This window comes from Nothoprocta perdicaria, unplaced genomic scaffold, assembly GCF_003342845.1.
Source record: "Nothoprocta perdicaria isolate Ctin4 unplaced genomic scaffold, notPer1 scaffold_58, whole genome shotgun sequence".
Lineage (NCBI taxonomy): Eukaryota > Metazoa > Chordata > Aves > Tinamiformes > Tinamidae > Nothoprocta > Nothoprocta perdicaria.
In genome coordinates, this window is record NW_020455843.1 from 2039794 (window position 1) to 2067135 (window position 27342).

Here is a 27342-nt window from a genome sequence, read left to right on the forward strand (position 1 = left end):
CTTTCTAAAAGCTGTGATATTTTTGAAGTGTCACAAACTTACGGTCCTCATGGCATTCAAAACTTTGCATGTCTATATTTTTAATAGCTGCTCTGAGGTAGGGTCCCTTCCACGACCTGCTTTTGGACAGCTTTGTTTGAATCTGGTCAACATGATCCTGATTTGTCAGACTGGTTAGACCAAGTAAGCTAGGTTTACAAGCAAAGGCACTTAAGCTGAGAAAAAAAAACAGAGAATCGTATCTTCTGGGTCAATGCATCATCAAAGGGAAGCTTGATATCTCATAGTCCCTTAGGGTGCACTTGTAAAGTCAGCTAAACATTTTCATAAAAGTCACATACAAATTAAATTAAACTCTAAATGACCAGTTCAGCCCAAGATCTTGAGGTACATAAAGAGAGGAAAACCAATATACTTGGCCCAAACTCTCCCTTTGTATATCACAGCGTTTTAGTAGGTGGATGTGCCCCTGGATAGGAGGCCTGGTGTGTAGAAGCTATTGCAGGATGAACATTTTAATCTGGTGCATTGGTTTCATTCCAGGCCCCACAGTTTATGAGCACTRAAGTGCTCACAATTTTCCTGTTAAGCACTCATCTTCCACTCAAATGCAGATATCTCCAATGTAGGTATCTCCTCCATCTGTTGTGAGTCGCTGTGGGGTCTCTTTATAGTGCCTGGAAATAAATGACCAATTTGCRGTAGAGTTAGTCTCATCCAACAGTAAATATCCACATTTTGTCAGCAGAATCGCTTCCTAAAAGCATTTATTTCTGCCCAAACGCCATGTAACTAGCTCAAACGTAGGGATGGTCCAAAATGAGAGTGGACATGAGTCCACTTGCTCCTCTGAAACACAGAATCCCAGGATGGCTGAGGTTGGAATGGACCTCTAGGGATCATCTAGTCCAACCCCTGCTCCAGCAGGGACACCCAGAGCACAGGGTGACATCCAGGCAGGTTTTGAAGACCTCCAGAACAGGAGCCTCCACAGCCTCCCTGGGCAGCCTGGGCCAGGGCTCTGCACCCTCACAGTGCAGAAATTTCTCCTCACATGGAGATGGAACTGCCTGGGTTTCAGCTTATAGCCATTTCCCCTTGTCCTATCACTGGCCACCACTAAGAAGAGTTTAGCTCCCTATTCTCTACATTCACCCTTCAGGTGCTTGTACATATTGATCAGATCCCCTCTCAGTCTTCTCCAGGCTAAACAAGCCCAGCTTGGTTATACTTTCCTCACTCAATAGGTGCTCCAGTCCCTTAATCATCTTTGTTGCTCTAACCTGAAAAGTTTTAAATTAAACCTTGATGAAGATGAGTGTTTTTGTGAATCTGGGCACTAGAGGAGTGTGTGAAGATAAACTGTGATTCTGTGATACTGCTAGATTTTGGGAATGCATCCTTGATAAACCCTGCAAAAGCGAAAACAAACTTGTTTTCTAACCAGTTTTGTTCATATTCTTCTATTTCCTGAAAGAAATACAACRGGACAGCTAGTATGTAATGCCTGGAGACAGTCCCCTACAAAGTTTGGATCCTAAATCGCTCTCCTGCGAATAGGCTGTGGGAAGTGATGTCTCTATCAGGCTGTGCTGTGACCCAGAAGAAGAAAGGGAGTGCGGTCTCATCAAAGAACCAAATCTTCTGCCCTTTAGCTTCCTTTTTACCCTGCTGAATTGCTCATGCTATGCTAACACAGCCTCTTCAGACTGCCTGAGCTGTGTCCTAAATTCTCTAATAATGGAGCCCACTCTTGCCACAAGAGCTGTGTGCTAAGAACAGGTTGTGGCTGATATCTGGGCAAGTCGGAGTATGAGAGTAACTAACTTGGATGCACAACATGTGCATGCAAATTCTCACACGGGGAGCTTGCCAGAAGAACATCTCCCCAGGCTTTAAGTGCCCTAAATATTGTCTTGCAAAATTATCCATCAGAGCACAGGCTGTTCGGAGGAGCAATCATCGTATGGAAATGCCCATGCCTACAAGATGCTGGCCTTTAAATTTGAACAAAACCCTTTTTGTCACTGGTTAAAAAGTCTCTGTGGAGCAGAGGAAGGAACAATTTCTCCTCCCCTTTCATCTTTCTGCCTTCACCTCATCGCCTTGGTGATTTAGGAGAAYGGACGATAGAATTCAAGCCTAATAGTGGGATCATGTTGATATATTATTTTACTCTACATCTGATGGTTGTACTCCTTTATTCTTCTCTGAGCTTAATAGTATTGCTAGTAGTTCATCTTTGTTGATTTGTCTCTCCTTGAAGCTTTTGTAAGAAAATAAATTAGTGAGTGTCATAAAATATATGTGCTATATAAAAAATAGAGGAGAAGAGATGCTATATCACGCTGGTTTCCAAAAGCAGCACACATGCTGAATTGCTATTTGTTTAATTTTCTTTCCTTTATCTATGATTCTTGCATTATTTTCTCACAGCAACATTTCTACTTTCTTTATAGCATCGGTATTGCACCTACTAATATTTTTCCAACCACAGCTTGGAAAGCAGAACGCTGGATTCTTTCTGGAAGAAAGAGATATTATTGAGTGCTTGYTTTTTAGAAAATAAATACATAAAAAAAAGAACTTATTTGGTAAATTAGTGGGAAGGGAGAAGTCTGAGTTCATTTTTCATGAGTCCTTGGACTAAAATCTGACCTTGCTAGCAATATTCTGGTTAGAACCAGTTCTCATCACTGTATTAGATGTTCAAGAGGGAGAAATGCATCTTTCCTTTGACATTTTGTAGTCTCACTGTTAAACTAAGGGCTCATCATCATTAGATATTTCTACTCTATTTTCATTTAATTCTTGTCTGAAAAGCATAAAGAACTAAGGTGGTAGTGCTGGGGAGAGACACGGTAAGCCGAGCTTCAGGTGATCAATTTCCCAATGGATTTTATAAGTAACCCGTTGTTTTGGCATCAAGACACATTCATGTGTAGTGGGCAATGAAGTCTGTATCTACTGAGGACAGATGCCACTTTGGGGAGTGTACCAGCAATGATTTTCTTCCTCCCAGACTGCATGACCAGCTCCTTACAGGGGCAGACACTGCCGGCAACCATCTGCTTCATGACCATTTAGGAGGGTCCCCTGGACCTCCAGGACCACGTGCCTGCAAGCACCGTTTAGCACACCGGTCTGCCTGCACATTGGGCTTGCTCTTGCTAAAGGCTGTTGACATTTCCATGTCTTTTGAAGCTATAACAGGAAAGCAAGTCCTGAGAAGTGACAGCACTAAACCCTGATTAATGTCTCCAAGGAGCCAGGTAGTCCATCTGAGCCGTTTACTTCGAGCAGCRTCAGCTTCCATGGGTAGCTCAGCTTTTTATGGCAATGCTGTAGAGGAGTTGTTTTTGGGAAGAGTAAGTTGTATTTGGGAAGAGTGTAGTTCTTCATGAAGAACAGCTGTCCTTCTGCCTTTGAAAAGGCATACTTCCTCCTCATGCCTCCCCTAGTTCTGTTTGGCAAACCCAGGATATTATAAAATAAATCCTTAAAATAATTTTTATGTATTTTATTTTATTTTATTTTATTTTATTTTATTTTATTTTATTTTATTTTATTTTATTTTATTTTATTTTATTTTATTTTATTTTATTTTATTTNTATTTTATTTTATTTTATTTTATTTTATTTTATTTTATTTTATTTTATTTTATTTTATTTTATTTTATTTTATTTTATTTTATTTTATTTTAAATTTTTAAAATAAATTAAAAGAAATTAATATAAAACTAAAATAATTAAGGCTTGTACACTCCTGTCCAACCCATACCTGGGCAATAGCATGTCCTCAGCTAGGAGATCTTCACACACACTTGAAATGGGAAGGAGCATGGCAAGGCTGATGGAAACCATAGTACAGGTACCCCATGGTCTGCTTCACATTGCAAGACCAGATGCTCGGTGGGTTGTCACTGCTCGCTTGAGAGAGGGCATCTGCCAGGCTGGTGGCTGCATTTCATCTGGGTAGGCTCTCACTTGGCACATGCCGCAAGTTCTTGCCCAGAGCTTTGGTCTGTGAGCTAAGTGATGGAGACGTTTCAGGGTCTCAAAATGTCCATTTTGGTGCTCAGATCATCTGCGACCAAACAGAGAAGTCGCAGGCTTAGAGCGGAGCTCTTGTGGGCTGTGCAAATCATCCACAAGCATGGGGCTGCGCTGCCGCCTCTCCTAATTGCTGCAGTAACAGATGGTTGCTTGTGTTCAAAGGGTCAGAGATTCGAAGCTAGGAGTGACAGAGGCTGAACAACGGGATCCAGATAACAGAGATTTTAGAGAGCTTTTCTCTACAACTGTAAAGAGTTAATGTTTGTTGTCTTCTGCATAGGCTAAGGCAAGTTTCCAGCTATCTGCTAACAGCACATATGCATGAATATGCATGACACACACATTGCAGCCTATAATTTTTTTTTTTTTTTAATTTAATTGCTTGAGCAGCGGCAGATGAGTCCTGCTGCTGTCCAAGGTACACATGCCTGGACAGCAGGGAAAAGGAGGAGGAAATTGAGGAGCAGGGAAAACCTACAGCAAGTGCAGAGCGGAGGCTGAGCTCATCTCAGCTGGGCTGTGCTGAGGCTGCCGTTGGCTGGTTCATGGGCTCCACACTTTGGCTGGGGAAACATAAGCAGAGTTATCAAGTCCTTGATAATTGATAGGAGGATGAGCCTAGCAGTGTGTATAAAGAGCAGTGTGTCAGCGATGGTGCCTCCAGGCTGGACTTTTCTTGCTACCTGCCCATCTAAGCAATGTTTTGAGGAAAAGGGCCTCGTCCTCTGTCATGTCTAGTGTCCAAGCCTCTGTTTAGAGCTTAACAAGAGATCCTCTTCCAGCCTGACTGAAATACCATGCCATGTGGTACATCCATCGTCTTCATGTCCTCTGCTCATGTCCATCATCAGTGATTCCCACTTGTCTGATTGTCGCCATCCATGAGCTGTTCCTCACATCCTGGACCTCCTGCTTTCCCAAGACTTCCCTGCACTCACATGCTCTGTTGCAGAGTTGCAGCTGGATTCCAGCTGAGTAATAACTAGACCTTTCTCCAGGCCACATCTCCACAGGAGATATTGCCTTTTTTTGAGAGAGCTGTAATACTTCTGTCTCAGGGAAGCCAATGCCTCAATTAGAAAACAGGAAAACAATCCAGATGGAAATTTTGATGAGTCATAACTAGGTGCCCACCTGAGTGACCATGGAGTCACAGCCGGAGAGCAGTACTGCTGCAACCAAAGACAGCTAAAGACAGTTGTCATTTTACAAGATGCATTCTGATCCTTCCAAGACCTTTAATCTGAATGTCATCATTCACCACCCACTTTCTCCATGGCTTCTTCTGATATTGTATATTCTTTGTGAAAGGTTTTGTGAAGAAATGCTACGTGGGACCATGTAAAATAGTCTGCTTTCTCCACATGTCAGTGTGGAGGGCATGGAATAGCTATGCATTATTGTAATTATTTGCCATAAAGTGTCTATAGAGCAGTGGTTCACCTGTTCATCTCGTGCTAGTGGAGTTTCCCTTAAGTTAATTTCAGAATGATGAACAAAATATGAAAAAAAAAAAATAGCAGAGCTTGGCAACAGAAAACCTGGCCTGGTAAATGTAAAATGTGTCTAGATTAAAACATTGTATTGAAAGAAACAAAGAAACCATTTTTTTTTTATGTAAGAACATATGTGGAAAGTGACATATGGCTGATGGCTATATTAGACATCCAACTTAAATGTTCCTAGGAGCAGAAAGAGCCCCTCATAGATCTGTGGAATTACTTCCAAAGACTGTGGATGATTAATATTTGCAGGAATTCAGGTGGGAGCCCAGGCTCCTCTCAACCTGCTATCTGCCCTCGTGCTACCTCAAACTGAGGACATGGTTGGTCTTCGTGGTGGCCAGCCATGAGGTTGTCCCAGAGACAAGACTCGGCATTGGTTTGGAAAAATGCACCCCTTTAGGGATTATTGGAGGTTTGCACAGCAACCATGTCTCGGTAGGAAATTTCCTAAGCTAAAAATGGTTGGAGATTGTGAAAGCAGTGCTGCAAGGGGAAAAGGAGAACAAGACTCGCCTTGTTCCTRTATTCTTCCCCAGGGATCCCCTTATGTCTGCTGCTGGGGATGGACTCCTGAACTGGGAAGACTTCTGATCTGACCCACTGTGGCCCCTCTTTATTCCTCCTGCAGGCTCTTAATTTTGGTTCTGTGGTGCGTTGCTGTGTTTTGGCAGTTAAAGCAGCTCAGAAGAGGTGTTGTAACAGCATCTTGCTTTAAACCCAGGCACACTGGTCTGCTCCGCTTTGCAAGGCTGGAAGAGGTGTCCGAGAGACATGGACATCCCAGTACTCCTGGCACTCCAGAGATAAGTGTCAGGAGATCAAAAACTACCTAGAAAATCCGGTCTTCAATGCCTGAAGAATTCAAGGTGGACCTAGAGAGGGGTAGATGGGAGAGGTCACCCATTCAGCTTTCTAATGAAAGGATAAGTCAGTACCTAATAAGGGAAACAGGTGGCAGGTTCAAAATGAGTAAAAGGAGATAATTATTTATCTGAMGCATAATTGAACTGTGGAACGTTATTGCCTCAGCATGGCAGAGTGCCAAAAACATAAATAGATTCAAAGGTGGCCATTAGGATGCTAAACACTACGATAGCATTTCTAGCTCAGCAAATCAGCAAACTTTTTTGCTGGGGCAGGAGAAGATGCTCTAGAAGTACCACAACACATTTGCCTGATTTTATTCTATTTCTGTAGGAAATAGGGTACTGAGCTAGAYAGACTTCCAGTCTGACGTGGTTCAGCTATATTAATATTAAGTTATTGTCAGAGGAAGGTAATGACCGCAGCAACAGCCTGAGTGGAGGTGAACAACGTGGTGAGTTTGCAGAGATGTCCACACCAGTTTCCAGTGCTTGTCCCAGCAAAGTGCTGACTTCAGAGAACTTCAGAGACATTTGGTGCTCTTTGGGAAGAGATTTAGGCTTTTATGGCCTTGGGCTTTTTCTGTYGTGTCTCTGGCTGATCTCAGACTGGCTTTGCTTAACATTGTTATCAAAAATTTCCGAACCCCAGCTGGGCTGGCCTTAGGGGTTTGTCCCAAACGTCGTCTATCCCAAATCACTTGTGTCTGTGTTTCTGTACGTATTTCCTCTGCACTCAGAGTGGAATAAAAGTCTGACTTGAGACCTACTCGTTTTCTGCCTGAATTATCTCAGTTTTCTCTGCCTGAGGCTCCTGATTTTTTTCCACTGCACTGCTGCTAGTCTACTGGGAAGCACGCGTTGCCTGTGAAAGTTTCTCTTGTACTCCTAAATTGGTACTTTGCTTAGTGAGCCTCAATTTTGCCTTAATGCAGACTCTCACTGAGCTAACTTCTCTTAAATCTTATGTAGTTCAGTTAAACACTTGAGCGAGTGCTCCTAAATCCATTTTTAAATGGCTCGGATTTAATTTAAGCTGTTCTTGACAGATGCCAAATGCACTGATTGCACTGATTCTTTTCTGACTTAAAAAAAGAACTTTTTTCAGCATGATTTAGTGATGCATATGCAAAGATCTTGACTAGCTTAACTAAATTTTTCATGCTCATTCATGTGTGGAAAAGGTCCTGTTTTATTTGGATGCACATTGTTTTATTTAACCTAAATGCAATCTAATCTTGGAAGATTAAAAGGCATGAGTTGAAACTAAGCAGATGTCAACACAGTTCAGGACAGTAACTACTGGAATAATCAACCAAGCTGTCTCATTATTTTTTAAGCAAAATATTTTGTTTCAACAAAGCTATTGTGTTTAGGTGATTTCAGATTTAAAGTTTTGGATGTGCTCCTTGGAACAAAGGTTTTCATTCAAGACAGGTCTACAACTAAAAAGAACAGAGGGGAAAGAAGTGATCAATAAATGGTAGAGTAAAAAGGAATTCTGGGTCAAACAAAAAATGGCTTTTTTAGATAAATAAGCTTCTTCATTCCCTAGTTTACAGGATCACCTAGGTCATCAGTTTTGGATCATCCACAATTATATTCTTTCCCCTACTCTTTTTTTTTTTCCCTCCAGAAGTCTCATCCAACCCAGCAATCCAGTATTCAACGAGACTTCATCTGAGAGACTCCAACACTATTTCATAACTCTCCTACAAACTATTTTAAGCCATGGTAGAAATACCACCAGAATAGGGATGATAATAACTTTAAGGGGAGTTAAACAAGATTGCAAATTTTGAAGGTATTTTAAGAACATGTAATACACAAAATAAGTAAAACTATGTCACTTATGCATATATATATGTGTGTGTGTGTGTGTGTGTGTGTGTCACAGCAGAACAAACCAGGCTCTTGTGTTATGCTCTGAACATGAAATGTGCTGTCTGGGGCTTTCACATCCGGACGAGTTGGTCTGAATTAGCAGCTGGTTAGTTTGAACCCAGACAGCGCAGTCGAAAGGGCACCGTTAGCTCCATGGCAGGGAAGGAGCTTGGGGAGCACAAGATGGAAATTGGACCCTGAAGCAACTGCATGTCCCCATGGCGGGCCAGCACCAGAGAGCAGCTGCTGCTGCTAAAATATTGTGACAGGACGGGCAAAGGCCCCGAGTGTTTTCTGAGAGGAGAAGGGTTGTTTTTGATAAGCAGGACCTGAGATGGGAAGTCAAACTGTGCCCTGAAGACATGGGGTGCGGAGATGAATTGTGGGGGCTTTAGAAGCAGAGGCATTGTGAGGAGTTGCATCTGAGCTGGGTAACTACTAACTAGAAGCAAGATAGTGGGTTTGTATTTACATGTTCTCTCCTGCTTCATTGTGTCCCGGAGGTCCCTGTTTTTTAGAATGCAGGTCCAYGGGATGTCTTGAAGTCTACATGGGCTGTGACGTCCCTACTTGGTAGAAGTCACCTGGAGAAGCCATGACTGCTGTTAAACACCCATGGCACAGTTCAGGCCTTCAGGTTAACCCAAGGAACTCCTCTTGACAATACTTCTACTCTTTGGTCTTTAAGCAATGCTGGCTAGATAAATCCACACAAAAGCTACAGCAACCTCCCTGCTCCTACTGGCAGCTCCAGCTCCAGCTCTGAGGGCATGAGCTTGGAGAACAGCAGAACACCACCCTGTCCCTGTGTCCAGCCTCTCTCAGTCCATTGGAACATTGCCTTGAGCCAGCTGCCCTGATGGTCTGGAAACTTGCTGTGAATCACGAGACTAAACTGGACACCCTGTTGGGCAGGTTTAAAAAAAAAAAAAAAAAAAGGAAAAGGCAATGGAAGAGAAATTTCTTTAAAAGGAAGAAAAGAGAAGAATGACAGATTTCATAGATATCTGAATTACTAAGGCAAGTCAAGGCATCCAGGCCAGCTCAGAAGTGCGTTTTTGGAGGTTAACTGCATGGCTTGGCAAGGGATGAGCAGATGGGTGGAGGAGCCAGTGCAAGCCCTGCTCGGAGCCAGGGCACCACCAGACCCCATCGGTCTGGCACTAGCAGACCCTTCCTCTGGTTTTACTTCCCATGAAGACACCATGCAGGACCACTCCAGAGAAAACCATCCTGAGTGCAAACTCTGCTGCTGCTAGAGAGCGTGATCTCCATGTTYAAAGCAGTGATAATAAAACCTTATAAAGTGCAATCAGAGATATGAGACATCAGCTCTCTCACCTCTATGCAATAGTAAAAGGTGGTGAGCCCTGGAGGTTGTCCAGTGAGGAGCTATGTCTCCATTGTGCCTGTGCACAGTGGATACATGCAGCAGGTCAGGCTAGACGAACACTCTGGAGAAGGCAGAGGTGGATATGGTCCTGGTTTAGGACAGACATCAACTAGGTGATCATCAGGACATGTTTTTTCCCCACCTTACGCCAATTGCTCTCTCCAACAAGTTCAATCATCAATGCACACAAAGAAAGCTCACAGCAGTGACCATGGCCAGGTGCTCTGGTTTTGTAGTTTAGTGATGCCCTTTTTACTGCAACTGTTTTTATCTCAGTAAATCCATGAGCCACAAATCCCACAAGACTGATGCTGCAGAGAGCATCACCCCGTGCTTATCTATTCTTGCCCTTTTCCCAGTGCAAGAGATGGGACATGGGGCTAGATAGACTGACCCAACCTACCCCTGCCATTCTTACATTCCTACTACGTGAAGAAATCTGAGGTGAAGGAAGTATCCATTGGCCAGAAAGTACCTTCCTTACCTCAGTCTGAACAGTGCTGCTTTAACGGGGAAGACACATAGGTGACATATGCCACTGCATAAATGTAAAGACGCACTTTAAAGCCCAGTTACCCAAAGAATCTACACCAAAATAAGGAAACTAGACTGTTTTTTTTTTTGTTAAAAAAAAATACATTGCTTTTAGTATTTTTTTTCAAGCCTGCTAGACATCATACTGAAGAACTGTAAATCTGTCAGAGAAATTATATACTCTTTCTGTTGTCAACCAAAGCGTGCTTTTATGGAGTCAATTAGCCACAAATTATGAACACACATCACTTGTCTGAGAACAGGATTACAGTACAACCCAATAAACATAACAGTCTTTGGGCACTGGTCATCTCCCTGATGAGGAGCCCGTCGGACTTTGCAACCCAACCATAATGAAAAACTTCACATTTTTCGCATTTTCACACTCGTTTGTGTTGCGTTTTTTGCAAGCATGCCTCTTTCAAGTGCTGTCGTGCTACGGTGTGAGGGGAAGAGGGTCATTGGTACCGCTGCTCTGACGTGCAAACCTGGAGTTGAGCTCGGTGTGGAAAATAATGCAGTTAAGTCAGTTCGGATAAGCTGGGATGACGTGAGTGCCTGGCTTTATGCTGGCCCCTATAGCTGCTGTCGTATTTCATAGAGAAGTGCAGCCAGTGACTTTACATTGTGTGTTATGTGCTCCCTCCACAGACCTTAGAGCCCTTTTCAAAGGTGGAGAGTTGCAGTCTTGTGTCRTTTGTGGCATATTTTTTGTTGTTGTTATTTGGATTTTTTTTCTTTATTTTATTCTATTTTTTTTTACAGATGGGGAAACTGAGCCACGGAAAGGTGGTGTGTGAGTTGCCCGCAGTCCTGAGACAGCTGGTGATAAAGTCTCGGACCAGCTGGTCTCACTCACGGAGGCTAAGCTCCCACATGGGAAGCCATGGGAAGGAAGAGCTGCCCGCTTATTCCCACTGGGGACGGAGGGATGTGCAGCTGCTCCCAGGGCGAGGGACGGGGACGGCGCGCTGATCGGYGATGTCCGGCTGGGGAGCAATGGCACGCATGGTTTTTTGCCAGCCCCGAGGGGCAAGAGAAGCAAGAAACCTGAAATGGAGAGGCAGGAGGTCACTGGTTAGGCACTGAGCTAGAGGACACGGCTCTACAGGATGCATTCGTGCCTCTCTGTGGCTTTCAGGGCCTCGTGCATGCTGGCGGCGGAGAGCCTCCTGTTGATGTTCCTGTACCTGCACCTCAGGAGGTTCCAGAAAGTAGTCCTCAAGTCCCGGTTAAAGAAAGCGTAGATCAAGGGGTTGATGAGGGAGTTGGTGTAGCCCAGCCAGAGCAGAGTCCTCTCCAGCCGCAGGGGCATGCAGCTGCACTGGATGCCGCAAATAAAAGGCCGAGCCGTGGACATCAGGAAGAACGGAAGCCAGCAAAATGTAAAAGCCCCCACGATAATGCCCAGGGTCCGGGCTGCCTTTTGCTCCCTTTTGAAGATGGAAATATTCTTTCGGTCTTGCCGGAGCAGTTTGGAGAGCGTGGCGCATTCCTCCACAGCTTTGGTGCGCTTGGAGCTGTGGTGGCCCCGGCTGGAGGCCTCCAGGCAGTAGACRCCCTCCTCTTCGTAGTGCTTGGGGAAGTTCATGAACCGGTGCTTCTCAGCACTGACCTTGGCAGCTTTGTAGATCTGGCTGTACATGACGAGCATGACCGCCATGGGGATGTAGAAGGCAACCCCTGTGGAGTAAACCGTGTACCCGAAGTCTTGGCTGATGAGGCAGACCCTTTCCACCGTAACGTTCTTGGCCCAGCCAAAAAGAGGAGGAAGTGTGATGGAGGCAGACAGGAGCCAAACGATGAAGACCATCTTGGCCATCAGCTTCCCATTTTGTCTCACGGGGTATGTCAGGGGCCGAGTGATCCCCAGATACCTGGAAAAAAAGTAAAGAAAAAAGGAGTTTTAAAGCTTATGGGGTTGCAAGGTGTGGGTGTTTTGGGTTGGTGTTAGAGGATTTTCATTCCTAAGCAGCTATTAATGCTCCATCACAGGAGRATTTCAGCCTGCTGAGAGAAGAAATAAATTCCTCAAATGAAAATGTTCCTGGGGACACGCAGTTACAATACTGTGATGTGTCAGAAATTGAGAGACTCTAACCACTGTTTAACAGAGAGTGGGTAGGACAAAGCTGCTCTCTTCCTGGATGGGGGAAAGATCTCCTTTGGGAAACTGGGGGGTGGAATTGCAACTTGCASTTCAAGTTCCCTTAAGGCAATGTGCAAGGCAGAAGCAACTTCACCTTTGGGAAGAGAACGTAGCAGACTTAGSTCTCAGACTCCTCACTCACTCATCTCTACCCTGCAATATCAGTACAAACCTAGATGTTCCTGCAACATCTGCTGGAAACAACCTCTGGACACCAAGACAGGAGGACGTGCCAGCTGGAGCAGCTGCCCTCTACAAGGCCAAAAGCTGCTGAAGCAGCAACTGTGTCCAGCTTTCCAAGGGGGAAAGAAAATTAGAGGAACTCCAGCTGGTAGATCCCAAAATTGTGGTGCCCCATGGGTTCGCATATCCTCATAGCTGAGGTTATTCCTACTGTCTTGCCAGCCTGATTGGAAAGAGCTGGAGACTGGAGCAACCCRTCATTGCTTGGTCAGGCTGCGGCGTGTGATTTTGTAAGATTCCCATTGCACAGGACTGAGAAACTGTGTCAACTGTTAGCTGGAAAATTGCAATTATACAGTGGTAAACTGGTAGATGGCCATTGCCGGTCCAAGCGAAGAACTTCTGCCTCCGCTTCAGTCTCGAACAGCAATAACCTCCAGCTGTCACATGGATATTTTTAGGTTTCGGCCTCCTTGATTCAAACACTGCCTGCTGTCAGGAATTTGTGGGCATTTTCAGGCAGGATCAAGTTACCTCTGAATTGTCTTGGATAAACTGGGTCAATCCAGAGGGGAAGTTAGGACAGCATCAACATAGACACATTTTGCTAGGAGCTTTTTCAAGAAAGAGCAGGCATTTTTTTTTTCTCCAAAGGAAAATTTCTGCAGTGAATTTTTACCTCTATTGGGTTTCATATAGTCTTATTGTAGACATTAGGAGACTTWTACTCCCTAATTTTTTTCCCCTTTCCAATTCCTTCCCCCAAGAGTGGAAGACAATGAAAATGACAAAAAGAAAACCAATTTCCCCAGCCCTCAACCTCCTAAATAAATCTGTAGCCCAAAGTATTCTCTCCTGAATACCAAATAAAATAAATTTAAATTCATTCACTGAACTATACTTCTCTTTCTTTCTGTTCTTTTCAGCTGGTCTTAGTCGCACACACACAAAACAAGTGAAACAAGACACAGCCACCTGCACTCCTTGGATATCCAGCAGTGCTAAAGGCTAAAGGATGACGTTTGTGTCAGCTAAGGCAAAGCAGCCTCTCAAGAAAGGGTTTTTAAGCCCATCACCCTGTGATCCATCACTCCTCTCTCTCACCCTTCCCCAAACACTTAGAAATAGATAAATGAGGCAGCAGGGCTAGTTTGGATGCAGTTCTTCCAAAAAGAACTGTCTCCATGCACACATTGAGGATGAGAAGCAGGGAAAGATTGGGATGGATGGAAGCAGTTCCACTCAGCTGGCTGGGATGGACTTTCTAGGGTTGATGTCTTCATCCACATCAATGATCTTCCCAAATGAGGCCACCTCCATGGTATGAAGTTGGTATTTGCAGGGTAAGGAGCAGCAGGGTGCATCCCATACCAGCCTGTCCCACATCCTCTGGGGAAGGAAGATGAGGGGACGGCATGGAGCTGGGAACCCAGTCATGGACCACATTCCCCTGCAGAATCCAGGGAATTGGATTGATTGGGAATCAATTCCCACCAGGGGATAAACAACATTACCCAACAGCACCTGCTTTAGTGGCAGCTCAGGGTATTTAGACAAGGGGATAGAGAGCACATCCTCTATAAACTGTGCCAGTCTCCAAGTTCAGCACCCAAAATCACTTCTGTGGTGCATCGAAGCCACGAGCTTCTCAAACTAATATATGCTGTGTTGTGTGGTATTCTTTTTTTTWAAGCTATTACAGGGTTTTCTTTAGAAGCTGATACTCTCGGGATTTGCCGAGAACTTCAATGAATTTACACGCTCGGCGAGCAAAACACACAGTGATGAGATTTAAAAAAGCAGGCAAAGATGACACATTTCAGCTGCGGGTGTCTTGTGCAGTCGCTGCTGGAGGAAATGGGGCTGTTTTGAGGTCTTTGCTTGTAATTCTGATGAAAGCAGGAACACCTCAAAATAGGCCAGCGTTTATAGCAGCACGGGAGCCTGGATTGCACAGACATGCACAGAAATCTGAACCGAATTCTTCTGCTCTGAGTTTTGTCGCTGCTGTTGTCATTGATGAAGTTTAGCGGGAATCAGGTAGCAATTCCTGGAATAGCCATTTATCGACAGGGTGTGTGAGAGACGGTAGTGCAGACCCAAAATTGYTCCAAAGCAAACCCCAAACCTTCCCAAAACAAACCCAAAGAAAAGCAGAAGCTTTCCAAGGTGCTCTCCCCATCTGGCAGCTGGACAACTTGGAGAGCTCCTACTCATGCATGTCGGCTGGACCCAAGCCCCGAGTCCAGGTCTCCTTGACCCTGTTGCTCCAAATTTGAGCTCCACATCTGACTCCTGCTGCTGAGAGGGCCCCATCCTGCCAAAGGACAGGCAACCTCTAGAGGAAGGTTGTGGAGAGCAGCTGGAGGCCACAGCTGGATTCATCTGCCCATCATTAAGCCAGGTCCATGGGAACATCCCAGGGAGCTGCTCGGTTCCTACCTGACCTGGGGCACCTTTGAATGAAGGACACGGGAAAGGGAATCCAAAACAGTTGCTCAGGTTTCGTCCTATTGACTCTCCTGGGCTTCCTTCCTATGGAGATGATGCCCATCTGGAGCACATCTGTCTGCTTTCAGGTAGGGAACACTTGCCAGGGAGAAAGGGAGATCCCAGAGCGGCTGCCTGGGAAGCGCACGGAGATGTTTCTCCCTTACAAGGGAAACCTGGAGCCACTTGAGGATTTGGGGTTGAGTGGGGGGGTCTTTGATCAGCTGCTTGGCATTTCTACAAAGAGTTTCATCAGAAGCTGGAAAGTCAAAAAAGCTTCATTTTTTTCTTTCTTTCAGTTTTGGACAGTGAAGACTCTATAACATCAGCAGACTTTTATATGAAGCAAAGGTAAGAGCAAGATGGACATTTCCAGCATTTTATTCTTATTTTTTCTTGATGTAAAAGAAAATCAATCAATCAAAAGCCCTTCAGACAAGTTTATTCCTACCAGCTTCAATCAAGAGGCTTTTTAGAAAGCGCTCTGCATTAAGAATCAATAGTAGCAGCCTGCATTTTAATAATACACCTTCATCTTAGGCAAGCCAAGCATCTTATATATATATATATAAGTGCGAGGATATGTTGGCCATCAATAAAAACACGACCTCCTCTTTGGTGGAAATAGGCAGGTGCCTAAAGGTGCTGACCCAGTCAGCAGTCAAGAAATACAGAGGAGGTCTATATTTCTTTGAAAAGACCAAGGAAAGGAGCAATGCTGCCGGCCCTCGTGTTTCTTACAGGAGGAGAGGAAAAGCTAACATTGACGCTGCTGGAAATCTTAAACCTTCCTTTGAGACGGTTCTCGCTTTCAGGGATGGGTGTCACTTGGCAGGCTCCTTGCAAACGCTTTTGCTCTGGCTTTGCCGTCAGCTCCGATTTGCACGAGGCTGAGAACTTAAAATGCGCACACTTATAGGTGTTTCCATCGGGGGGGCTAGATGGAAAACCCTGCCCCGAGGACCCCGCGCCTGATGGCAAAAACGTAAATATCCCCGGGCAGAGCAGTGACCCCAGAGATAATCCGGTGGGAAGAGGGACAGGAGGCTCAGCGGGGTCAAGACCAGCAGCGCAAGCGCCGTCCCCACGTCCTCTAGCAGAGACGGGCTTCTCTCCTCTCTGTGCCAAATGCATCTGCTTTTTAGGAACAGGTTTTTGCCCCTCAAAAACCTCTGGGTTTTTGGGTGCCTCTGGGACCCCCTTCCATCCTTCCTGGACCTGCTCGCTGCAAACCAGCCCAACTCAGTGATGCCAGCGTAGACCCAGCCCAACCTCCCCGGAAAGCCAGCGTGGACGTCAGCGCCGGATCCGTCCCCGGCTCATCGTCGCGGTGTCCCTTTGACGCAGGCAGCTAAAATTAGCCCCACGGGGGTGCAGCCTCGGCCACGCTGCGAGGCCGGCTCAGCCTTCCCCTCCCGACTCCAAAACGTGGGAGATCAGCAGGCACAGCCACGCAAATACAGGCTCGGGGAGAAAACAGGKTTTTCCAGGATTTAGGAAGGGGAGATGGAGGGACATGCTGCTCTCTTAGCTAACGCACAAGTCTGGGCTCAGACTGGTGCTTGGGATTATCAAAGTGCCTGTGATTTTTTGGTTGTTGTGTGTAGTAACCGCATGACGGAGCCTCCTTCCATAGACCTGGGGATTGGCAAAGGTTGGGTGCAGGTCCGTGCTCTAAGCTCTGCTCCTCAAGCCCTGGAAGGGTGATATGAGACATCTACCTGGAGAGGGAGAACTAAAGCAGCAACTCAGGGAAGTTCCTCAAGAAAGCTCCTCCAAAGGGACTGGGGCATCTAGTTCGTATAGAAACCCCTCAGCTGCCCTGTTCACCTGGAAAACACATGCAGCAGCTTCCACCCAAGAGGGAAACATTACACTGGTGGCCCTTAATCTCCGGCCTGTCCCCCACCTGTATTTGAATATATTTGAGCCCCSCTGAATGCATGCAGCAGGCGCCCCGGCCTCCCTTACCTGTCCACGCTGATGATGCACAAGGTCATGATGGAGGCGGTGCAACACATAACGTCCATGGCGATGAACACGTTGCAAAACACCTTCCCGAAGAGCCACTCGCCTCCCACCAGGTCCGTGATGGTCACGAAGGGCATGACGGCGAAGGCCACCGACAGGTCGGCCGCCGCTAGGGACACCACCAGGTAGTTGGAAGGCTGCCGGAGCTTCTTGACGATGCACACGGAGATGATGACCAGCCCGTTGCCGGCRATGGTCATCAGGATGATGATGGAGAGCACCGCTCCGATGACGATCTTCTCCGTGTCCCCATAGAGCAGGATCTCCTCGCCGCAGTCTGTTGCGTTGGTGAGGTTGGCRGGCGGCAGCTCCGGCTCGGCTGGCACCGAGGGTTCCTCACTCATGAATGGATTCGGGAGCGGCTTCCAAGCCGGGAACTGCTGCTCCRCGTTCTCCAAGAAGAGAAGATGATGCTCCAGAAACCGGCTGCCCCTTAGCAACATGCTCCGACCTCACCGTGTTGGGCACCAGCTCTCCCCCAGCAATGACACCTCCGGTGACAAACCAGATCATTTTATCACAAACGAGCCGGGAAAACACAGCACGCCACCCCCCCCTCCCCAGCCCTGCCTCTCGCCTCCCAAGGCTGCAGCTGGATCTCACGTGCTCAGACGGGAGCAGCTCCCGGGTCCGCTCCGAGGTGCCCGGTTTGCCAGAGGATGCTCATGGAAACCTCATCTCCACTTTTAAGGGAGCCCAAGCTGCCCAGGGCATCTGCCACGGATGCAGGATCACCTACGTGCCTTTGCAGGAGGCCGCGGAGCAGCAGACGGTGCTTGCTGCCCGTATTGGCGTTCCGTGCATTTAAATCACACGCGACCGCRTGCGTGCGCACGGCTGCAGCGTGCAGCACAGGTGACTTGCTGCAGACCTGCACACACGTGCGTGCAGCGTGCAGGGCTGCAACGTGCAACGCGTGTGACTCGCTGCAGAGCTGCACACGCATGTACGGCTGCAACATGCAATGCATGKGATGCTGCACACACATATATGTGCACATGGCATGTATGGCTGAAACATGCAGTATATGCGGCACTGCAGAGCTGTACATACATGCACATGGCATGCATGGCTGCAACATGCAATGCATGTGACGCTGCACACGCATGCACGGCTGCAACATGCAGTGTGCGTGACGCTGCAGAGCTGCACACACATGCACACAGCATGCACGGCTGCAGCGTGCAGTGTGTGCGACTCGCTGCAGGGACGCTCGGCACGGCGTGGTGGCTCGTGCTGGGGGCACACGCCTGCCGCTGTCCCCCCTCCACAGCCTCCTTTCCCCCTGCGTGGGGGACAGAGCATCGCAGCCCCTACCTAGCGCCACCAGCATCGCAGCCCTGCACGTGCGGGATGCAACCGGAGAGCGGATACCCCCAGCCCCATCCCTTTTGAGGGCATCGCAGCCCCCCTGTCTMCACCTCCGTCTGGGAAACTTTGGTGCCGTTTGCATCCGCAGGGCTCGGAGCAGCCTGCGCACCCTGCATCCGCTGCCTTGTGTTTCCAATGGAGTTTTGCAGCCCCCTCCTGTGTGMATCCAACCCCCGCACGCGCTGCCCTCCCTAAATCCGCGCCCTGCCCTGGCGCAGGGGGGTCTCCGATTTACCTGTGCCGAGGGGGCGAGACATGGTCCAGGCGAGCGGCCGCGGGCGCCGGGCGGGCGAGCGAGCGCGGAGCCGCCCGCGGAGCATCCTCATCCCTCCCGCCTCGGCGGTCCCTCCTACCGCCCTCCCTCCGCCGGCCCCCCGCATCCGCAGCGGGACACGGGGGCCTGGCGGACAGGGCGGCCTGGACACCCCGGGCGGCTCTGGCCGCGGCTGCGGTGCTGCCCCCGGGAGCRCCCGGCTCCCACGGCAGCGCTCTGTGGGGCATCCGCGCACGTTCGGCGTGCAGTGGGGTGCCCGGGCCCGGCACGGGCGGCGTGTCGCCCCTTTGCTGTCCCTGCACTGTCGCCCTGTTCCCTCCCGCTGCGAGGTCGCCCCATTGAACAGCGCTCAGCGTGGGGTCCAAGGAGGGTGAAGGAAGGTTACACTAGCAGCGCTCTTCCCCACTTCTTTTAATGCCTGCAGAGAGGGTTATTTTTACAGGAYRAGGTTTCTTATTTTTACAGGAYGAGGTTTCTTATTTTTACAGGACGAGGTTTCTTTCCCAGCTCCTTCCCTTTTTTTTCCCGCTGAAGATGCCCTGCTCTGTACCAGCGAGCAGCAAGCAGCAGGAGCCCGATACAGAGGTGTCTTCTCCATCCCAGTAAAGTCGGAGCAGGAAGCCTGACCAMACCGAGTGGGAGCATTCAGCGAGTTGCATCTGTTTCCATCCCTGCCAAGTGTTTTGCTGGTGCTTGGATGCAAATCCAGGGCATTATACAGGGGGAGGACAAGGAGCAAAACTACCTCCCGCACTGGTGGTTCCTATGGGAGGGTCAGGGATGGGGATGCTGCATTATGCCAGCTTGGAGGCAGCACCACCCCAGTGTGGGGTGCCCTGCCAGGAAAGTGCCAGCGAGCTGGAATGGGGCCCCTGRGGTAGCACTCAACACTCGGGTTCCTTCTTTGCTGCTCCAGCATCTCGGCGCGCGTGGGAGGTCGGCTAAAATAGCGTCGCTCCAAGAGCAAGATGTGCCGGAGCATCCCTAAAGATGCCTCTTTGCATTACGGGCACATCCCCACAGCTCTGACTTTCCTCTTTTTTCCTCTGTCTTTCCTGCTCTTTGCCTTGCAGGTGGATTCAGAGCCCCGGGTGCAAGTGGTCCCCCAATCCTGCAGTAGCTGCAGGCCTGAACTTCCCTTTCCCAGCCCCATTCCTGTAGGATCCTGTAGGATCTAGCCTGCACCTCTCCCTTTGCTAAAACCCTTTGCTGAATTTGCTTAACCACTAAATACTAAATCATGGAGTTGTGAAATCCCTGGAAAAAGCAAGGGGTGGTGAGACACTGGCCAAGCTGTGGGACACATTCTCTACACGACACAAGCGCTGCTTTCCTATCCGGAAAAGCAAAATAACCCCACAGATGGGCTTGGGATTTATTGCTATKTTTCTGAGCGGGATGAAGAAGCACCTAGGGAATCATCAGCTGCAAGAAAGCTCCCTGTGAAGCACCTTGGCTTTATTCAAGAGGCTCCGCGCAGGCCAGCTGCCGAGCTAAGATATCCCGGGAGACACGGGAAAAGGTCGCAGCGTCTCGGGAGGGCCCACGTGGGCTTTTATCTGTGGAGATATCCCCCAAAAACCCTAGAAAAGCATCCAATTCGCTGGGCAAACTCCAAATGTTGCCAGAGCTTCGTCCCCAGCTCTGCTGCCCTCACCTTCATCAGCAGCTCCAATAGCGCCGAGCTGAGCACAGGGAAAAGTTCCTCGTCCTTCTCCACCYGAGGGAAATTTTGGGGTTGGGCAGGAAGAAAAATAACAATTTTGTGTGTGTGAAACAAGATTTAAAAGCGTTAWTGAAACCTTCTCCTCCCTAATAGCCTTTCGTGTAGCCTTTCCCCTACCCGTGGTCCATGGTGACCTTGCAWAAATGCCTGTCCATGGGGCCAACCTGGGAAGCGTTAATTGCTCTTAATGGCAATTAAGAGGGGAAATGGGTGCTGGAGCTGCTGCAGGGGTGGGAACYACTCTGCTTTTCCTCATCTATCCTGCGGGAGATCAACCAAGTCCTCCTGCCACATCCCGGAGGAACCGGACGGCTCTTTGTCCAGATATGTTCTCCCATCATCACGCACTGTCAGCTGTAAAAGTGGCTATTTTGATAACTATTAATTGTTAATATTAAGCCCTATTAACTCTAATGGCAATGTAATCCGTGCTGTTATTAATATGCAAATTCTGAGAAATCTCATTAACACCAAGGTCCTCCACTGCTGGGTGCGCTCAGGACTTGTCTCCAACATCAGTCCTTCTCCTCATGTCCCAGCTGTGGATGTGTCTCCACCCACGCAGATGTCCAGGTGGACCCCAGGCAAAATTCATCACTCGCTGCTCCCTCAGCTTTCGGACACCATCCTAGGGGCTGCTCTTGCCCCTGAGCGATCCCCATGAGCCAGGTTGGTGCAGCAACACCCACTGATCCAGAAGAAAGAGCCACTTCCATAGGGCGCCATCAGGAACCCAACTGCGTGCCAAGCCAACGGTGTCCGCCCGGTGGTTTTGGTCAGGGATGATGATGATGCCTAAGATACATCAAGGACCACTCAAGGTTTGGTCTCCACTCCATGGACACGTGTCCTGCTAAGGCTCATCCTGAGCCCACAGAGAGCCCTGTCTATTCCTGATAGGAACTGGAGCTCCCTGAAGACACCAAAGTGCCACCTCGGTGCCATGGGATGCAGAGATGCATGAAGCAACCTGTGCTGCTGGTCTCATGGGCTTTGGAGGAAAAGACATCCTCTGTTAAGCAGGTGATGGGATCAGCCTCTTCATTCCTCATTTTCCAGCCTCCTCACTGACAAAATATTCTATAGAAATAGAGACTATAGGGAATTGCCTTGGCATCTAAATCCGTCATCTGAGAAGGAGATGACCTGAGCACACACAGCAAGGAAATGTTCTCCAAGGAGCTCTAGAAGGATCAGGGGACCAGACTGATAGCAGGAGTCAAACCAAGCAGTGTTTCCTGCATCCAATGTTTTATTCCATGTGAGAATATGGAGAAATGCAGACGGGGGAGTTTAACAACCTCCCCTAAAATAATTTTATTCCCAGACAAACGAATGCAGTTTCACGGCTTGCAAATGCTGTTCCTCCACCCCCTGGTCCTTCGGAAGAGCATCGAAAATTCCCACAGGTTTCTGCACTCAGCTGGAATCAGGAGCCTCGTGGGATAAAGAATCCCATCCAAGGGGGAATTACAGATAGTCCAACCCAGAAAAGATGCATTTGCTGAGCAGAGCTGGCATTAGCGGTGTTGGAGGGATCCTTCATGCTCCCTCTGCTGGAGCGAGCACCGACAGGCAGATTTCTTTTCACTTTTTAATCAGTAACGAGGGGCAATTGCAGATTGTCCAGGGGAGCCCTAAGTGCCCACCCGTGCACGGGGACGACCGGCTGCAGATGTCCAGCGCTCCCGGGGACACGGATCGGCAGCGGGTGCCAAGGGCGATCCCGGACTGCTGGGAATTGCGAGGAAAGGTGGAACATGAGGAGCTTCACCGGAGTCTCGAGCCCACAGCCCCTGGGGATGCAGCCAGGAAGGGGCAGTGACCCGTTTGCCGTCCTCCATGGGCAAGCCCTGTCTTTGGGATGTGCTGTCTTCCCAGCGGATGCAGGATGGTCCCTCCAAGCCCTCCTGCTCCGGAGCATCCCCGGGGAGGCCTCTTGCAGCCTCTACTCTTCCATAAAGGCCGCTTTTTGACACGGCAACGGCATTAGCGGTGACATTTCCACTCGGGACTCAGTCTGGTCTGACCTCCCGGCGTTGCACGTGCACCAGTCGCTGATTTGGAGCCTGGTGTTCCCAGAGCCGGATGCCGAAGGGACTGGGGAGCGTCCTTGGGAGCAGTGCTGCGTGTGACCCTTCAGCGTGTGCGCGTGGAGCAGATCCAGGTCCAGAGATGAAAACCCTCCTTGTCTTCTTATGTCTGTCCCCTAGATGGCACCTGCTCTCAGCAGATTAAATCCCCGATGAAAAAAACACATGTATATCAAAAAAACAGCCGGTTTTYGGTGCCTATGAAGGCTCAGGCTGCAAACAACGGCCTGATAGACAAAGCAAAACAAAATCCTTTGAAGAAAAAAAATCCAAAATAAAACCAAAACCCCCTCAAACCACAAGCCGCACAGAACTGGGGTGAATATCCCCTGGCCTGGGGGGAATCCAGCGCCAGGATGGCCGGAGACGGCACCCCGTTGCACCCCATGGCTCTTCGGGTGGCTTCTCCCCGTTGTCCTTGGCCAGCAGCGTGTGGCACCGCCAGGGAGCCACCGGCACCCGGGGGAACCCTGAGGACGGACGCAGCAACGGGACGTGTCCCCACGCCACCCCTCAGCAAATCCTGACRGTTAAAGCACTTGATCTTAGCCGTCTGCTCCGGGGCTGCTGGCACCTCGCGGGGCTGGGGAAGGGTTCCTGGGATGGGAGGGCACGTGGGTTACAGGCGCGGGATGAAGATGTCAGGAAGACACGTGGGAAAAGCGCAGGTTTCCTGTGGAGATGCTAGGTTAGGAAGAYGCCCTGGAGGAGCCGCATGTGTGGCTCCCCTCCTGCCGCCGGACCCGGCTGCTGCCCTGTCCACCCACGCTCCTGTCCCTGCTGCCGGGACACCTGCAGCTCCCGGGGCTTTGGGCCTGGCTCTGGAATCATCACCTCAGCACCAGCCCGGCTCCCACATTGCAGACTCCTGCTCCTCCAAAGCTTTGGGTGCACGACCATTTCTGGTCGGCCCAGGGCCTCCTGCCTCAAAGACCTGCTCAGACCAGCACTGGGCAGGAACAAAKTCCTGCTCCGTGTCCACTTTGCCAGGGGTTTTCCAGCAGTCTGGGGTCATCATCCTGCACCTGCAGTTTGGTGTCACACAGAGACCACAAGGATGTTCTTAGCACCCCCATCCCACTCTTCCCCCAGCTTTTTCCTGCCTCCAGGCGCACAGACCAGTTTGAAGATCTCCGTACTTGGATCTTTTGACCCAGGCTATGTATAGCACATATTGGTGTGAAAGGAACCACCAAACACATGGTTGGAAGAACCACAGAGCTGCAAAGAGGACTTCTGAAGCTCTGTGCAGCCCTGCAGGTCCTGTTCAACCCTCGTGCATGATGAGGCTGGAGCAGCCAAAGCAGCTGGAGGGCTCCCTGCAGGCAGCTTTACCAGCCCCAGGACTGCCACACTTGGAAGAGCTCCAGTCCTGAAAACTTGGGAATGTTTTCCCACAGGAATTCTGCAAGGACCCTTCCAGGAGCACGACCAGGACGGGCTGCAAGGCAATGCTCTTACTGCGCTGCCGCTGGCGAGGATGCTTTGTGCTTTGGGTCTATTCAGGGCAGGGAGCTGATGAAGCCCTTCCTTCAAGAGCACCGTGCTCAGGCTCCTAGTGCACGAGGTGTTTGGACTCACTTCCCSTTTGGATTATTTCAAGGAAATCTGAGCCATGGCAGCAAAGGCAGCCAGGTAGCAGTGCCCTCAGTGGAGACGAGTGAGAAATAATCTCTTTTACCAAGTCACAGAGGAATCCCCTTTGGCTACTCCGATTCCCACCTGAGAGAGGACGTGTCTTCACACTCGTGTTAGTTCTGTAATCCACACTGTATCTCAACTACGGTGATCACTACAGAACCATGCACAGGTCCATTAGGAGAGGTCAAGCTCACAGAGGAGCTAGAGGGTTAAATGAAAGACACAGACAACACACAAAGTAGAAATATATAAACAGTATATTTCCTTTTATTTTATTTTTTAAATTCAGAGTTCCTTATACAACAAAGGAATTCCCTCCCCACCAACACCCCAAGCAACTCTTATCAAAAGAAATCATTCACTGTAAAGTCAACGCGAAGCAGAGGCATGCGCTTTAAGAGCATATTTAGCAAGTGCAATATCTATAGGCCATAGCTCCATAAGTAGGAACGCACGTTTTCCTCACTGGAAATAGTTCCCTGGCAATCTGTGAGGGAAACCTCCTGGTCACCAACTACAGAAAGAACCACTCACCTTCCCTGGGACACGCAGGAAAATCAACGCACGGAACAGAGCTCAGCAGCTCTGCTTGGGTCAACCAGCACAGAAAGGGATGCAGGATCCAGAGGAGATGGTTCTGTCTCAGGAGAGACCTTCCTTCTCATCACCTACTCGCAGCTTATCTGGGTTTCTTATAAATGCAAAATAGGAGAAAACAGGGAGTTTCTTCAGGTCCCAGCCCCTTCCTTGGTCAGGTGGAGGCAGAGGGGATTTGGTCCGCATCACAGAGCAGCTTCCAGGAGCAACTGCTTTAGAAGGGTCCATGAACAAAACAATCCCTATTTTCAAAGCAGTAAGGTTTCACATCAAGAAAAAGCGGGAGAGGGTGGAGCTGAGCATCTTCTGAAAGACCCCAGAGCGCCAGATGTGAGATACTGAAACRCCCCAAGGTTCAACAGCAAGATGAGATTCTCCCTTCCCCTGACTGCCTCACAGCTGAATCACATCTTCTCCTGCAGGAACAAATGCACCCAACACTTAAGTCTCTAATGACTCTTTAGACCGAAGTGCACTACACTTCAGAGGTGGATATCCCTGATGCACATCCCAGCTGCCACAACTTCCAGCTGTAGGTGCTTAAAACTCTGCTTTCAAAAACTCAAATTGTTCAGAAATACATGACAGCGTTGAGAGAAACACACGTTTTAAGCAGACAAGTCTCACACGACTGCAAAGGTTGGTAGTTCATGGAAATAGATGCACACTGTTGAGTCACTCTGCTGTCCATCAACCACGTCCTGCACAGCAGGACAGAGGCCCTGCTCCGAGGGCTACAGCCTCTGTCCTTGCCCTGTCTTGGAGCCCAGCATGGCCATGACGTGCTACCATCAGTTGCGTGGACACTTGTGCAAACTCACTCATCCAGTCATGTGAAACTCATCCAAATTAGCTGCTTGGAGAGGCCCTGCTGAGACACCGGTTGTTGTGGAGATGCACAGCAAGAGCTGACCTCAGCCCTTCGGCAAGCCTCCCAAGCGCCAAAACTAATCCTCCAGCTGTTGAATGGGAAATGCTGGAGATATATTTTTTGCATGCTAAAAGCAAAAAGCCAACATAACTCAGGTCAAGGAGATATTTTAATTGCAAACTCTTCGCAGCTCTTGCCCAGTCCTTGCCCTTTTGTTCACCTTCAGGAGTCCCACCTGAGGCAGAGGGATGCGGATGGTCTGATTTATTGCAGCAGCATCTGCCATGGAGAGGCAGGGAGGAGATGCTGCAAACACCCCCTCTTCTGCTCCAAGAACAGGCYTCAAGTTCTCCAAACAAGTAACTCTGCCCAGCAGAGATGCAGATGGGGAACAGAGGGCAGCACGTCCCACAGGACACACTCTCAATACTTAATGCAGCATCAGAGCCATGCCAAGTGATCCAGGCTCACAGGGAGCTTTCTACAAGGGGAAGAGACACAGCCACAGCTTGTCTTAGCTGGAAAGGAGAACACACAAAGGCTGAAAAGCACCGATTTGTATTTCTAAAGCACAGACTCTGGCAACTCCCTCATCTGTCTGCTCTTTACACAATATTGATGGCTCATTCTCTGCAACCCGAGCTGCAGCCAGCAGTGTAATGGACRGGGCTTGGTACTTAAATGCCTTAATTAGATATGAAAACAATTAGAGGGGACTGCTCTCTTCTAGCATCCACAGGCCTCAGCTCCGATAGAAACGGGGCAAACCCATCCCATTATGTCTATTTAAGTTGCTCTGGAAGCTTGGCAGATTAAAGAAAAGGACAGCCCAGCTGAACTGCTGCGCCATAAAGTAATCATCTAAAGAGATTCAGAAGACAGCACAACTGTATTGCAATTACAAACCCTTCATAATTACCTATTATGGCAAAGTGGGCCTCAAGGGAGCAAGCGCTGCCACGCCACTGCTCAGATACAAGCTCAAGTTCCCCAGAGGGGAATAAAATAAATAAGAGCACGAGGTAGCATGAGGGAGAGCAGGCTGCATGGAGAGCAGGGCAGCTGCAATCGCCCCACAGACTGGGCAGGACAAGAGCCGAGTCAGGAGATGACACTGTAAGTGGCTTAGATCCATTCCCTGAGGTTCAGGGAATGGATTTAAGTGATGGGTTTGAGCCAGCCTTGATGCTGTACCAGTTACCCCCAAGGGAAAAAATAAACAGCATGAAGAGGAGATACAGGACACTGGAGAAAGAGCTTGATCAAGGAATAACATGGATGTGTTAGATACATGCCCAGCTGAACRCAGGGTGGAGAAAGGGAGGTGCTTTTGGTGATAGCACACATCTCAGACCCACTTTTTGCTGAGAACTCAAACTCCCCCTTGCTCCCAGCAGCGCTCCCCATAAGCGATCTCTAGGTATCTCCAGCTTTGACCAACATCTTGTTTCTTCAAGGAGTGTCACAAGGAGCACAGTTCAGCAGCAGTTTCTAAAGCAGCCACATGCGATACGAAGACATCTACAAAGCAGTTCTTCTGTTGCTAGAGCTGGAGACGTGGGTACTTGGGGACAATAGTTTGTCCCACAGTATACAGAAACACAACCAGATACTGGATCTGTTTTTGGAGCATCCCAAGTGACCAGGTTCTTCAGAAATTGTGCATCATGTCCCACACTTA

The 27342-nt window shown here is 48.8% G+C and overlaps 1 protein-coding gene across 1 annotated transcript; it reads right to left on the minus strand.

The window, feature by feature from the left end:
* Positions 1 to 11249: 11249 nt before the first annotated feature.
* Positions 11250 to 17542, minus strand: LOC112955556 (5-hydroxytryptamine receptor 7-like). Its single transcript, XM_026048884.1, has 2 exons — positions 17029 to 17542; positions 11250 to 12112 (listed from the first exon to the last, which is right to left on the minus strand). Exons 1-2 carry the CDS (start codon positions 17529 to 17531, stop codon positions 11341 to 11343), a joined length of 1275 nt encoding a protein of 424 aa, XP_025904669.1. The 5' UTR covers positions 17532 to 17542; the 3' UTR covers positions 11250 to 11340.
* Between the last annotated feature and the right edge of the window lie 9800 nt (positions 17543 to 27342).